The following is a 16,036-nucleotide window of genomic DNA, read 5'->3' as shown; positions in this document are numbered from 1 at the left end:
CCGCACCCAGCACTGAGTCCTTGGACCACAGATTTCAGTTCCTTCCATCTAGGCCAGTGGCTAATTCCGTGGGCCAGGACCCCCGCCTACATGGGGAAGCCACATTATAAACAAGACAGTGGTCAAGGTTTAGGGGAAACACTTTTCTGCGCTCCCTGAGCATTTATAGAATCCTCATATAAACCAAGGCAACACTAACAACACCAGCCAGGGCAACGGTCCCGGCAGGAGAGCATAAACAAGACCTATTTTAGCCTGGCGTGTGCCCTGCAGGCTGGCTCCACCAGGTCCCGGCTGTAGGATCTTGGCGAGTGACCCAACCTGTGTCTCCGTGTCCCCATCGGTATAATGGCGAGAACTACTCTCCCAAGACTGTTTTCAGGATTCATTGTTAATACAGATAAAGCGGGTGTAACACGCGAGACACAAGTCAGCCCCCCGGATATTTTAGTTATTTTAATCATCACTCCTTCTACTTATCACATTACTATATGGTAGCTTCATTCCCTTGGGATTAGACAGTCTCCTAAAACACCCCAATTAAAATGCAAATGTCCAGTTCCTGAGAAGTGCATTAAAGACACCAGATTTTAGAGGCGTCTGGGTGGCTCAGTCGGTTAAGCGTCCGACTCTTGATTTCGGCTCAAGTCAAGATCTCAAGGTTCGGGAGTTTGAATCCCACATTGGGCTCCACACTGACAGCATGGAGCCTCCTTGGGATTCTCTCTCTCCCTCTCTTTGCCCCTGCCCTGCTCATGCTCTCTCTCTCTCTCTCTCAAAATAAATAAAACGTAACAAAAAAATTTTTTTTTAATTTTAAAAAGACACCAGATTTTAGAAAGCTGTAATCCTAAAACATTCCCTACTAGCCTTGGAGCATGCTACAAAAAACAAAAAACAGAAAACAAAATACAGAGTGCACGGTGAGGAGTTAAGAGACAAACAAGGGCCAACTGACACTTCAAAAAAGGTTTAACGTGTAAACAATACATAGCAAACGAGAAAACACAAGAGAGGAGAAAGGATTTACTTTCAATAAAGTGTACTTCAGACAAACGGAGCAGCAGAATTTCAGCAAGCATGTTCCAGAATGAGTTTCCCTGACCTGGTCCAACAGGATGCTCATGCTCTCGGGTCTGAAACTCGGGGGAGGAAACTCCCGCCAGTCCCCTGCTTTTTTATAGCCCAGTCCCCTGCTTTTTTATAGCCCACGAGCTAAGAATGATTTTTACATTTTAAATAGTTGCGGGCGTAGGGGGGTGGGGGTGGGGGTGGGTGGCTGGGGTGAGAATCAAAAGACGAATAAAATTTTGTGACACATGAAAATTTGAAATTCAAATTTCAGTGTCCACAAATCCAGGTTTACTGGAACACAGCCACGCCCATTCTTTTAGGTATTGCCCAGAGCTGCTTTCAAAGCACAAAAGCAGAGTTGAGCGGTTTCCACAGAGACCACATGCCCCTCAAAGCCAAAAAAACACTATCTAGCTCTTTACAGATAAAGTGTACCAACCCCTGGCCTAAAAGTTTAGGAAATACTCCTGATGGCAGCCCTCCCAGAGGCACAATTCATATTAGCCTGCTGTGGCTCCAGGAGGCTCCGCAGGAGGGCTGCAGAAAATAGTGACTTCGCTGAATCCGGCATTTCCCAAACTTTTTTGGGAACTGGCCATACAATCCTTCACTCACGCAAGATGGATGAACACCTCGCAGAACACACTGACGCAGTTTCCACCACCAACGTGCTGCTCGAGACCAGAAAAGTCAGCTAACCTGACGTTAAAAAGATCAAGCATAAAATTCAAAGCCGTCAGAATAGTCGGTCGAGCCCGACTGTAAAGAGATCCATTTCTGACTATTAAAACAAAACCAATGACAACCAAAGACACTCTCGGACACAAAAAAGAGGAGGTTTAAGAATTTACTCACCTAAGTTTTTGTTATTAAATATAATGTTAAAAGTAGAACATAAAAATGTGTGCCGTACACAGCTAACAAAAGCTTATAACCAAAAATGTAACAAATGAATGCAAACGAGGTTAACATAAATTCCACCCAACAGCTGAGACAGAAGACAACATGAGTAATTAGTTACAAAGGTAATTATCACATGGACAAACTTATGACACCCTAGCAATTACCGAAATGTAAACGTGGGCAACCAAGGACCCTTACATATCTATATTAAAGCCGCATAAATAAATTAAAATGATAAACTCCAATGTTGGCAGCCTTGTGGGATAGAAGGCACATTTATAGTTCCTGGTGGCACTTTAAATTAATTCAGTCTTTCTAAAGACAAATCTGGCAGTATGCAGCTAGAGCCATAAAACGGTTCATTCATTTCCCGTTACCCAGCAATCCACTTTGGGGAATACACCCCAAATATACCTCACTTTTGGGAACAACCCAAAAGGAAAAAGAGCGGTTGGTCTGTACAGAGACAACTTCATCAGTGCTGCTCGCTTGCAGAACAATGCCAATAACCCGAGCGTCAACCAACGGCAGGGTGGCTCAACACACGGCCAACCGGAGAGACGGCTATTTAAAAATGGCAGGCGGGAAGGCTTGAACTGCATGAACCACAGGCTCCTCCAACTTACCAACACACATCCAAACTTTGGGTTCCCGAGCCCACCCACCCCTCCCCCAGCTTTCCCCTTCAAAGTAGTCAGACCACCAAAGACTCCACTCAGGAACCAGGGAGTCCGGCTTGATGACCGAGTGAAAGCTGTCATGCTTTCCTTCAGCTCCTGCCCCCTCACATCTCATGGTCAGTAAACCCTCTCCAAAATCTTTCAAATCTATCTAGTAATCCCCATCTTCCCTGCCCCGACCCCAGAACCACAGTCTTTCCCCTGAACTAACTGCAAAAGAATCCAACTGGCCCTCCTGTATCTCCAGGTCCTTCCTTCCTTCCTTCCTTCCTTCCTTCCTTTCTTTCATGTTTATTTATTTTTGAGAGAGAAACACACAGAGCATGAGCAGGGGAGGGGCAGAGAGAGAGGGAGACACAGAATCCAAAGCAGGCTCCAGGCTCCAGGCTCCGAGCTGTCAGCACAGAGCCCGACACGGGGCTTGAACCCACGAGCTGTGAGATCATGACCTGAGCCGAAGTCGGACACCCAACCAACTGAGCCACCCAGGCGCCCCTACAGGTCCCCTTTCTAAGCCTTACTCCACAGAACCGCCAGAGTGATCTTTAAAAGAAATCTCATTAAGGGGCGCCTGGGTGGCTCAGTTGGTTTAGCAATTGACTTCAGCTCAGGTCATGATCTCATGGCTCGTGAGTTCAAGCCTCTCATCGGGCTCTGCGCTGCCAGCACAGAGCCTGGAGCCTTCTTCAGATTCTGTGTCTCCCTCTCTCTCTGCCCCTCCTCCACTTATTCTCTCTCTCTCTCTTTCTCTCTCTCTCTCTCTCTCAAAAATAAACACTAAAAAATTTTTGAAGAAATCTCATTAAAATCATATTACAAGGTTGCTTACAACTGTATGCCCAGCGACATCCTGACATGTTCACATCTTTAAAGGGCTTGTCCAACCTGACCCCTGCCTGCCTCTTCAACCTCAGCCCACACTCCCTTTGCCCCTACTCGCCGAGCACCAGCTGCAATGGCGTTCGCCTACACTCTGAACATGTAGACTCTTTCCTACCTCTGGACCCTTCTACATGCTGTTCCCTCTCACTGGCATCCTCTTCCTTGTGCTCTTTCAGAACATCGCCCTTCCTGTCTTCCCTAATAAACTATGAACTCCAAAAGGGAAGGAGTAAAAGGCCACGAAAGGCCTTTTACTATCACACCCAAAGTCTAGCAATGCCTGACATTTTGCAGTGCAATTTAGCAATGTGTCGTAAATATTTATTAAATGAAGGAAAATGTCTCTATCAGATAAGATAGATGCATAAAGGAAAGCAGGATACAAGCAAGTATGTATACATTAGTTTTAACTATTCGTAAATGTGTGTATATCAAAGAAGAAAAATGAATTGGGAAGAGAAATCCATACCCACTTGGTTCCTCAAGTCTGCCAATTTGCTTAAGTTTAAAATGTCCTTTGTTAATAACTCAAATACCCTTCAGTTGTAGCTCAAAGTGTTGAGATGCAGCTCAAGACCCAACTACCCTCCAGCCTGTCTAGAATGAATGGTTAGTTTAGAGCGAGATCCTGGACTCCTAGAAGGAAGAGCAAAAAGTGAATGATAACCAGTTAAATTATTCTGGAAACCTGTTACCATTTGCCTTTGAATCTTTTCCTCCCTCCCTGGCCCATTTCTCTTAATCCTGGTGAAGCCAACTTGGCCGTACCTAGGATGAAACCAGATAATGGTCTTGTCTCAAGAGTTCTTTGAGAAACCAGAATTCCAACCTCTTTCCCAGAACCAATGGTTAAACTTCTTCTCATCCTTGGCCTTTCTCTAGTCTACTCAGCATCTACAACCTAGGAAGAGCTATGTTTAAAAGCCCGCTTAAGAGAATGCTAAAAGTGAGTGTCAGAAACCACACACAAACACATGACTTACGGGACCATGCAGACCATGGAGTTCAACCAGTTTCTAAGAGACCTGCAAAGTTACTGAAGTAAATACTACTAACAGACGAGGCAAACCCATGCACTAATCCTACACAAATAACCAGGCTGGCAGCGAAGAAAACCCTACCAGGTCCTCAAGTTCTCGGGAAAAGTGAGTTAAAACTACTTGCTAAGCAGAACCTATGTCACACCGTTACTCACTAAGCAAATATTTGTCAAAATGACCCAAGGCGCAGGAAAGCAAGGCATCCATTCCCTAGTTATAACATTTCAATTTGCAAGAATATCTTTCCATCCTAACCATGGCACCATCGACCGTCCACTTTCAGTCCACACACACACACACACACACACACACACACACACATACACACACAGGTTGCTCTTACTTTATAATCAGCTGTTCTGGCTAAACTTCCTAGTGCCATCACAGGGCAGAATGGCTTGCCAGGGAGAAAGGGAAATGTTCGACTCTCAGGTAAAATCATTCCCTTAACGAGAAACAAAATTCCAATAAATGAAGGTTACTTGTTCCCTACCCACAACTTGGCCGAGAAAGCAGTGTATACGAAGCCACAATGGCCTAGATGGGAATCCTCTCTCTGCCACTTGCCAATTGCTTGACCATAACTTCTCTCACACCTCAATCCCTTACTTATAATATGGGGCTAATGCTACTACATCACGGACTTGTAAGATATACTGAGATCATTTGTAGAAGGTATTCAACACGATGTCAATGGTAATGTCAATAAACAGGAGCTTACTAATATCCACATCAATGATTAATATGCACAGCCATTAATATTCCTCCTCTCTGGGCTCTCGGTGCAGAAGCCTTCTTGAATCCACAGCTACTCTCATTTGATTCCGGGACTCACGGACGCAAGCCTCTCCTGCCTCCTAAATCCATTAAACTCAGGTTCCTTCTCCCAAAACCGATCTGCATACAGCTCCAAGAGGATGACCCACCAAGCAGTTCTGGTGGTGAAAAGGCAAATGGAAAATGATATAAGATCGGGGAAAGAGCCCCTGCTATGACGTAGCTTACAAAGCCCCCTTACTTCTCTGTTGTTTTCCTTTTGTTCTTTACTTTGCAACAAAGCCTTAGACAGAATTTCCAAATCTCCTAAATTTTGTTTAATGTTTATTTTTGAGAGAGAGAGAAAGGGAATGAATGGGGGTGGGACAGAGGGAGAAGGAGATACAGAATCCAAAGAAGGCTTCAGGCTCTGAGCTGTCAGCACAGAGCCCGACGTGGGGCCCAAACTCACAAACCACGGAGATCATGAACTAAGCCGAAGCTGGATGCTTAACTGACTGAGCCACGGAGGCGCCCCCATAATTTCCAAATCTTCTAAAGAGGAGATAGGGCTATAGAGGTCAGTGTCCTGACTACCCACCTATACCCGGCCCACTCTCACCCTGCTTGAGCTCCCTTGGAGCAAACTTTCCCTCCACTGCAAGCATCGGTCTCTACAAGGCCGGGATGCTGACCGGGGTGGGGACAGCCAGAATCCAAGGAGAATGGACCATTCCAGGAGGACTCTCCACCCCTCAGGAAGAGTGAGGTCAAAAGCGTAAATATCCGTGAAACCACGGCTTTGAATCAACAGCCTGAGTATCAGTGAGCCTCACCTGTCTGCAGCCCCAAGGTTAGGACACACTCACTGACACCTGCCAAGCTCCTCCCTGGTTATACCTCTGCCCGGGCTCCTCTCCCCTGGACTCAGGCCAGGAAACGGGAGGTGGTAGGAAAGCCAGGTGGCAGCAGAGAAGCCAATTTCAGACTCTTGTTTATTTTTTGGTACTTGACAAATACAAACACTCGGACAAAGCCAGTATTTATTCATGATCTAGCACCCCTCCCCAATTCCTAAAGAATCAAAGCTCAGCAGCTGCTACCCCGGCAGCAACAAAGCCCAGTGTCCTGCTAATGCTAAACACGAATCCAATTTGGGGGAACAAGTTGACTCCTATTAAGGCTTCTGTTTTCATTCCATCAAACACATATATCCGCGCCTGATGGCCTGGACTGAACCTGCTTCAAATGGTCATCGGGCATATGCCCAAAGGCGATGACATACCCTAGGCTCCTCCAGTCACAGAGCAGAAGCATCTGAGTTTTCCAGGAAGTTGCCAGTGACTTGGCCTCAGCAGAATTTGCCAGGCCTGTTTGGGGGGGAAGAGGGTCAACAGTGTTTAGTGTTTACTGGAAAACAGACGTTGCCATTTATGCAGTGATAAGTCACTCAATTCATACTGGCTCCTAAATAGTCTGGCGATCTGACTATTTCCTGGCATCCATCAATCAATCGATCGATCGATCAGGTTTACCCAAGCCAATTATGTGTTATAAAGAGCGGGTGGAGTACAAAACCAATGTGCAGCTTGTCAATGGAGTCACCAACGACTCACTTTCACCCCTCACTTTCACAGATGGACTCAAAGGCAGAGTTGAAGTGTGAGGTCTCCACATTCTGATCTACAGTGCAGAAAGTACACAGACCACCTGTTAGAGAGCCCCTTAAGCCACGCCTACTTGCCTCTATCCAATAAGGCATACCTGGAGAAAGTCACCTTCTTCAACCTGTCCTGGAAAAGAGGGCATTAACTGTTTGGACCACATCCAGCTTGGTAGCCTTTGTGCAAATTTAGCCACACTAAAACACGTATAATTTCGCCAGTTGGTGATCTATGTCTATTTAGTCTCAGGTTTTTTTCCTTTAACTTAAGGTAGTGTACTTTCCACAAGGAATTTTTTTCTTGCTGATCTGGTTTGCCCGTGTATTTTATTTTACAGTAGATTTTTGTCTGTTTGTCTTGGACTGAACCTGAGACAGATTCAGCCATATGCCTTTGGAAACAGTGCAGATTGAGAAAGCTTGATCCTATTCTACACATTTTGACAAGGGGGATGGGAGATTCACGGGGTAAGTCAGAAATCCTGAGTTCCAGTACAAGTCGGCCCTTCCTATTCTTCCGATTATAAGTCACTTCCCCTACTAGTGCTAATGTAGGTTATTCTGAGACCTGGGAAGGTTTCTCTTCTGCTGGCTTTCAAACTAAACAAGCCAAAGTCACTTAAAGTAGTCTAAAGATTTTAACACCAACCACACGTTGTGTATTACTTTGAGTACATTCATCCACGGACTCCATATCAGCCCTACTGATAGCCATGTGCATTTTACATACCACATAAACAGTGCCTGAGGAGCAAGATCCAAATCCTAACTCACCCCTGGGTTCCCACTGCCTAGTACAGTGCCTCTCTCAGAGCAGGTGCTCAGAGTAGGTTTGCTAACATGGAAAGTAAATCAATTTCCCTAATCTAGGCTCTTGTCTTCCCTCCAGCTTTCCCTTGCCACTTTCCCACTCTATGATTTGGAAGTTATATTAAAGAAAGGAGAAAATCTTTTGGATATAATATCAGCTCTGATTCAGAGTTCTACTTGAACTTGCCATCAAGTGCTTCAGGACTTCAGGCCCCACCAGACCACTCCAGGCATGCCTAGCCCAATAGCCAAAGTCAAGTGCCAAGAAGCTAGATGATTAACTTCAAGAAGCGAAGGGCAAGAGGTGACACGAAGCTAGACATCCAGTCTCAATGACCCTGGCATTAATTAATACTTGGTACTTTCTAGGCTGGCACACGGCTGAACAGGCTCCTAGAACGAACGCCCCTCTATCTGGAATTCGTAATACATGCAGAATAGCAGTTTCCAAAACTTCAGACCTCATTTCCTTATCCATTATGGTTCCCTTGTCTTCTGATTGCCTCCCTGCCAACATTCTATCTGTCTGGTCAAAGCAAGCTCCCTGAGAGCAGGAGACCCCTGTGAGTGTGTCCTTCCTCCTGGGCAAGCCTTGTAGGGCATTCCTTAACAACGGCACAAACTTCAAGGCCTCACTTCTCTCCAGACTTTTGGCCTGGAACACATAACATTTCATCTCTCAGTTTCTGGTTTACTTTCCAATATCACGCCGACTCCTCAACCCATCAGAAACAGAACTGCAAGGAGCAGGAACACTTTCTTCCAAAGGCACTCGTGTAACTCTCATTAATACTCTGCAACAAACCAAACCACCAGTCTCAACTTTCCTCCGGTGAGCCTTCGGTTACTACACTTCATCGTCTAGCAATTTGGAGTTGTGAAATGGGTAAAGTGGCACAGGAGTGAGCAAGAGTACGAGCCGAGGAGTCAGGCGCTGCTGGGTCCCGGCCCAAGTGCCATCACTAGTGAGCTGTGTGGCCCAGCACAAACCAATGAAGTTTTTGCAGCCCTAGGTTTCCTCATCTGTAAAATGGGCATAACACCACCTGCTTTGCAGAGATGTTGGGAGTAAATGAGATACGGTATATAAAGCTCCTGACACAGTGATTTATATATATATGTGATATTGTATGTTATGTAGGTATCATAAGTTTTTTTTAAAGCTTATTAAAGAGATATGAGATTTTCATACAGTTAGCCTGTCATCCCGAAAAAACAGTGTCAAAGATGATGACAATAATGGGGTGCCTGGGTGGCTCAGTCATTTGGGCTGCTGACTTCAGCTCAGGTCATGATCTCACAGCTCGTGAGTTCGAGCCCCGCATCGGGCTCTGTGCTGACAGCTCAGAGCCTGGAGCCTGCTTCAGAATTCTGTCTCCCTCTCTCTCTACCCCTCCCACACTCACACTCTGTCTCTCTCTCAAAAATAAACATTAGAAAAAAATTTTTTAAATGATGACAATAACAATTATAGTCATAAAAAGAAGATATTTGAAAAACTAGAGTAACTGAAAGACATAATAAAAAGAATATTTTATTGAGTGCACTCTTTTTTAATCTCACTGCAATATGTGGGTAGAACACTAACTTCCCCACTTCCCCCACGAGCGTTCTGAGCACCTGCCATGGTTTGCTGGGCTCCAGTGCCTGGTGTCTGCCATTTTCACATGGCTAAGAACTCCAAAGGGATAAATAATCCTATACCAATATCATGAGATCATCATTTTACACATTAGCAATGCCTATCCTGAGGGCTGGGGCTTGCAGAGTGGGGATGGGAAAAAAATAAAAGACATCACCTCGTTGGGTGTTAGAGCAAAATCCCTGGTGACCCCTGGTACACCCTCTCGGTCACCCTCAGGACAACTGGGTCAACCCCAAGCCATTTCATGGACTGAAATTAGTTGCCAGGAGAATAAGGACTCTCACTTGAGTTAACAGCCTGAGATAGCCTCTAAGCCCCCCTATAAATCTCATTTTTAAAAAAGACAGCTACACTTAAATTCCCAGGTCTTTCGTTGCAAATCCAGGGCACAATTTTTAGATAAACTGAGTTTAACGATTTCAGAAAAGGAGCATGGTTCTTTCTCTGACGGTTAAAGCAGTGGAGACACTTTCATTATGTGGAGACCTTCCTTTAAACACCTATCTCATGCTCAAATGTAAAATGAATGAAATATCACACGGACTTAGGATTTAACCTAGGCATGGACTGTGTGGGGCATGTAATAATCAGATATGTCAGAGGGACCAACAGGCATGTGGTGGGTAGAGGAGCAGGGAGAAATTCAAGGACTGACGTAACTCCACTGATGTTAGGGTCAGTGTTCCCATGGGCCGAGATGGGTTTCTCTCCTCACCAACACTGTCAACCCAGGTCCATTGCTTGAAGAGCCGCCCATCCCCACCCCTTTATGCTCAGCATCCCTCCCACTTGTTTCAAGGATACAGATCTTGACTTTGCCATTACTATTAATGGGCAGAAAAGACGCTGAAAGGAGACTGGGACTTGCCTCATTATAAATGCTAACAGCACCAAACTTTTCTTTAGCCTCTCTTTTCCCCTTAAAACCTACACTCACACAGGGAACCAGAGCGTCTGTAGGATGAATTCCCAGGCCATAGCAACTGCAATGCCCTGGGATCTAAGAGATCTTGGCTAACCAGCCATTAAGCCCTTTTCGGGAAGGAGACAGCGAGCCTGCCTTTCCCTTACACAGCCCAGCCATGAAAATAGGCTCTTGTCTTTTGTTTTTGTTTGGGTTTCAGCTAAGAATCTCTGTCCTCCCTCCAGAGACAAAAAGACAGGCATGGGAAGCTTATGGTGGCTCAAGGGCTTGATCTCAATTTTTCGTCCACCTGACTCGCCCCCTCCCTTCTAACATTTGGAAAGGGGAAGGGATCTGGGGAAGTTGAGGATAAGTTTTAGGTCGAGGGTGGTTTCAGGCTTTGACCAGGTAAGCGAAGGAGGACTAGGTCCAGGACACGCCCTGGAGGCTGAATGCGGCTCGGGTGAAGAACGAACCTGCTCCCCTTTGCAGGGAGGGTCACCTGCCTGGCCGCAGGTAAGCGAGCGATAGGAAAGGCTGGAGCAATTCATCTTCCTTTATGTGGGTCTCTCCCCCTCCCCCCACTCAAGTGACAGCGCGCTGGCTGGCTGGGAGCCGGCGCTTCGGAGGCGCCCGACAGCGGGTCTAGGGGTCCTTTTTTGGGCACGCAGAAACTGCGACCCACCCGAGGCGCGGAGGAGAGGTGGGGGAGGGGCGGCCGGCGCGCCGCTCGGGAAGGCACCGCGCGGACGCACCTAGGTCTCCGGCGGCCGGGGCGCACCGGAACCGCTCTCCCACTGCGGTAGCATCCCGACACGACACTGCAGCTGCAGCACAGCGGCGGCCGCCGCCCCCGGCGCCCCGCCCCGCAGCCCCCGCCCCACGCCACGCGGAGGGCGCAGCGGCCGGTGCCTGTGCAGGTGTGTGGAGGGGGTGGGGGCACAGGGGGCCCGAGGTGCGGGAAAAGCCCCGAAATGCGCAGGAAGCCGGGGGGCCACCTCTAGCGCCTCCTCCAGCGCAGCCAGACCGCGAGGAAAACAGTTCGCCTTCATTCCAGAGTCCCGGCTGAGCCCGGTGGCTCCCCCAGACGACCCGGGTACCTTCCCCTCGGCCTGCACGCTCCGCCACCCCCACCCCCACCCAGCCGGGCGGACCCCGCGCCCCCCGCAGCCCCGGCCCGGGGACCCGCCCCGCTCCCGGAGCGCGGCGCCTTGGGCTCCCGCGCGCCCGCCGCCCCCGGTCCCCCCGCGCGCTCACCAGGAGAAAGGAGCCCGCGATCATCGTAGCTCTAGCGACGCGGCTGCAGGAGGCGAGGGCGGTGCTGCTGTTCGCGGAGGTCCCCATGGCTGAGCCCGGGGCTCGCAGAGGCGCCCGGGGCGCGTGGCCCCCTGGCAGCTGGAGTCGGCGGCTGCTTCTGCCCAGCGCCGCATCCACCGCCGCCTCCCGGGCCGGGAGCCCATCTACCTCCAACACCCCATGTGCACTGCGGCAGCCGGGCAGCCGGGCAGAGGAGGGAGGCGGCGAGGGAGGCTCCGGGGGCGCTCAGCACCTGCCCAGCCGCGCGGCCACCCGGGCGGGGAGAGGCAGCGGCGGCTGCAGCCCGCGCCTCCCCGTGCTCTCCTCCGACAGCGGCTGCGGAGAACCAGGGAGGAGGGCTGGGCGCGAGAGAGCAAAGGAACAACTTCCCATAGCGAAGCCTCCAGCCACTGCCAACCACCCTCCACCGCTGCCCAGACCGGCCGGTGAGGGACTGAGTCGGGTGGCCGCCGGGCGCGGGGACACACGTGGTGGCGCCGAAGGGGCGGGGGATCGGCCCTTTGTGATGTCACCCGGGAGGAGGCCGGGCTCTTTGTGCGATCAGCACCGGGAAGGCGTTCCAGGTCGAGCGGGGAGGGAGAGGGTGCCCCTTGGCGTTGGCTGAAGGAATTGCAGCTGCTTTTTGACCCGGGGAAACCGCGGCGAAGGTATGCCCACCCCTGGCCCAAATTTACTTGTTTTTTCTAAGACGATTCTAAGTAAATTATTTCTGCGACAGGCGCCCATCTGTGGTTTTTGACGCAGTGATCAACAACAGCCAAGCACCCTAGAACACGTAGATGAACTGCGTGCCAAAAATATACCAGTGAGTTGGTTCTCAAACCTGGCTGCGTTTTCGAATCACCTGAAGAGTTGAAAACACACGTATGCATGCCTGATCCCACCCCAGAGATTCTGATTTAATCGAAAATGGGGTGTGGCCCGAGCATTGGGATTTTTAAAGGTTCGCCAGGTCATTTTACTCTGGAGCAAACTCCGAAAACCTCTGGGCTGATGAGCACAGTTAAGGAAACCCAGACTAAGGGTTCCAGACTCAGAGTCTGTGGAGTTGGGTCCGTGGGTGGTCTTTGTGAGGCCTTGGAAATCCTTGAGATGTGTGGGCAGGTGCATCTTTCTAATTAAAGGATCCAGTGTTTTGAATCAGATTATCACCGAGATGAAAAACATTTCTTCCCCCCCCCCCCCCCCCAAAAAAAAGTGTTAACATTTTGTAGTTGAGTTTCAAATGCCGTTGTGGGCGGGTAGAAAGGAAGTTAGTTAGCACAGTGCTTCAGAAGTAGGAACAGCCAGAACATTATCTTGGATAGTTAACATCTACATTTCTGAATGTGAGATACGACCCAGCATCCCTTTCTTTGGAGGGAGTTCGTCCCCTGACTGTGACCACCTTGTCTGGTACCATGGTGTCCATCGTCTAGATACTGACTGCTCATAGAATACTGTATTGAACCTGCCACTTTCACTCTGTCGTCCTCATTTGTGAGCCCTGTGGTGCTGGGCTTGTTCTAGCTTTCCTTGACCCCTTCTAGTTCAAAGTACACACTTTCTCAGTCACCTGCTTCAAGACTCCCAGTACCCCTGAAGATAACCTATTAAAACAGAGGTGTGAACTATTCATTTTTTGATTGACATATTTGTGCTTTGGCCATTGTTCTGTGCTCTCTTGGAAGATGATAAAAAGATAGATAGATAGATAGATAGATAGATAGATAGATAGATAGATTCATTCCAATCTCTTATTTCAGACATCTGTTGGTAAAGAAAAGGATTATCCATAAATATTAAAGGGGGGGACCATAATGTGTAACCTCTGGTGAAATTAAAAGAACGTGTAGAAAATATTACCACTCAATATGTAGTTTGGGGAAAGGGTAATGTTTGGATTTGAATGTCTCTAGCTATTTCCAGAAGTTCAAGAGAGTGAGGGTTATTTATTGTGTCTCCATATATAAGGGTTTCAACTATTTCTTTAAAAACTCAAAGGACTGGTCAATATCATCATGTTTTTTTAAAAAGTTACATGGGTGTAAAAAAATGGGGGTGGATGGGTGAGAGTGACAGCCCTTGTTTGTTAGCTAGTTCGTGTAACTCCTCACAACTAAACCTACCTTACTCAAAGCCAGAGCTGATTGATTTGCTTCATGAACTTGGGCAAATTTCGGGTTTAGGTTTTGGGTTACTATGCAGGTGTAAGGAGTCCTGTCTTAACTGTCTCTCTTCTTAAAAGAAGTTTGAATTGTGATTTCACCACTCACAAATTTTATCATTTCCCGGTGTGGTATTGATCACATCAAGTTGAAATTAAATATCCATTTTGAGGGATGAAAAATTCACGCAATCCTGTTTACTACTAACATTTAAGTAAATGTCCCTCTATAGGAGTCATAAGTGGATTATGGATAATTTGAATCTAAATGGGGTGTGAAACTGTTACTTTGAATTAAAATATATGAATGATCTTATTTCACTTCGTAAAAATTCTTCAACTATTAACTCATTGCCACATTTTCAGTATAGTCACTCAGATATGTTTATTTTCTGGGAAAGGATGGAAATCCAGTAACCCATAAGGATTAGCTTTGTCATATTTCTGCCACGTCACCCTCCAACTCCCATCTCCTCATACACATCCCAGCTTTGGGCTTTTTTTCACATTTCTGCCATTGCTACACATTTCTTCTAGGCTTCCAGGTTCAAAATCATTGTTGATTCTTTTCCCTCTGTTAGCACATTTCCAGTCAATCTGCTTCTTCTATCCTCCTATATATATTTTTTCCATTTTCTTTGTCTTGCTGGCTAAACCCGGATTATATATTTGGACGCTGGAGAAATCACCAAAACTACCATCTTGCCTTGAGTTTTGCCTTATACTGTTATTTATCCTGCACACCTGGGGCGGTTCTAATAAAATTCCAGTTTTCAAAAAGGTGAGCATGCCCAAAAATGCGAGCACCCAGTTTTTATAATGAAAATAGAAGTGGGCCGCATCCTGAGTAGTGTATGGCCAAAATCCTGAGCTGATCCTCGGTGAAGGAATGGCAGGAATTGACAGGAATAGGTGTGAGCACGCAGAAGGTACAAGAATCAAAGGAAGCCAGGCTCAGAGAAAGAGCAGGAAACTTGTCTAAGCAACAGCAAGATTGTTTCATTGCAACACGTATCAAGTATCTATTCTGTGTCAGGCGCTGTTGGGTACTGCAAAAACAATACTAAGTGATCCTGTCTGAGGCATTCACAGTCTCCAGGAGAAATAATAGTATAGCAGGCGTGGGTGGTAAAGATTGCTTTGTACCCCCATTACAGATGCACACCTACTGCAGGGGTCACGCGGCTGCCCACAGTAAGAGTCGACCTTTCCCAGCCTACGGCGCTCCTAAGCGTGCACGTGTCTCACATTTCAGCGAAGCAGAATTGTCCCTTGTGTCTTCTGAAAAACATTCCCATTGGCTAGAACTTATTCATCACCCCTCCCATTCAAACTTCACTAAAACCTGCTAATCCTATCTCAGTCAAGTCTGATCTGGTTCCACATAGAAAATTTCCCCCTTGCTCCTCCTCTGTAAACCTTCTGCCTCTTGCCCTAGGGGGTTATGCAAACCTCCTGATTGCATCTCTGCCTCTAGTTTTCCTGGACCCCCTCGGTTCTGCAATAAATCTCTTCTTCACACCCTAAGGAAAAGGAGCTTGGTAGAACCCAAATCTGATCATGCCCTTCCCTTGCCGAAAGCCCAACAAAGAACCCTCATTAGGCTCAATTTGAAGTTCAGAGTCCTAATAAAACCTGAACTCTGCTTATGATTCAACTGTCACCACTGATACAAGATTGAGTAAACAGGCACAAATATGGCACACAGAGCCTTTACGTCCTATATCCAGCTCAGATTTCCATCCCCGATGCTACCAGTCCCTGCAAATCCCAAGGTCTACATACTAATCCCATTAGATCATTGTGTTTCCTGACTACTTTGTCCCTGTGATTCTTCCAGACCTTTGTTAGATGGTGTTTTCATTTCCCCTCCTCCGCTTTTGAATTCCTGTGAATCCACTCTTTAAGACCAACCTCAAACGGTACTTCATCTAGGAAGCCTTCTGTAATGTCCTCTTTTCACCTTCTCTACCCTCATTTGAAAGATTTAGTTATTCCTTCCTTTCATTTTTTTTCCCAGGCAGCTTTGTTACAGCATGTATGACATTATATAGTTAGCTTACTTCTCTGTGTCCCCAGCCAGATATTGAGCTCTTTGGGGCCAAAGTTGATATCTTAATCATCTTCATATCTCCATAGTCAAGGTTCAAGATATTTACCTGCCTCAGTAAATATGTGTTGAGCGAAACAAACTTGGAAAAATTTGACAAGCAGCA

General features: G+C 47.3%; 1 protein-coding gene across 1 annotated transcript in view; it reads right to left on the bottom strand.

The window, feature by feature from the left end:
- TNFRSF21 (TNF receptor superfamily member 21) overlaps positions 1-12,149 on the bottom strand; it is a 75,756-nt gene extending 63,607 nt beyond the window's left edge. Inside the window, exon 1 of the mRNA XM_019457358.2 lies at positions 11,615-12,149. Within this exon, the coding sequence (XP_019312903.2) occupies positions 11,615-11,701 (87 nt within the window). The 5' untranslated portion in view covers positions 11,702-12,149. The remainder of the gene's footprint in view (positions 1-11,614) is intronic.
- Positions 12,150-16,036: the final 3,887 nt, after the last annotated feature.

This window comes from Panthera pardus, unplaced genomic scaffold (genome assembly GCF_024362965.1).
Source record: "Panthera pardus isolate Hobbes unplaced genomic scaffold, ASM2436296v1 HiC_scaffold_17, whole genome shotgun sequence".
Classification (NCBI taxonomy): Eukaryota; Metazoa; Chordata; class Mammalia; order Carnivora; family Felidae; genus Panthera; species Panthera pardus.
Note: the sequence above shows the minus strand (reverse complement) of the source record. Positions and strands in the feature narration are given on the sequence as shown.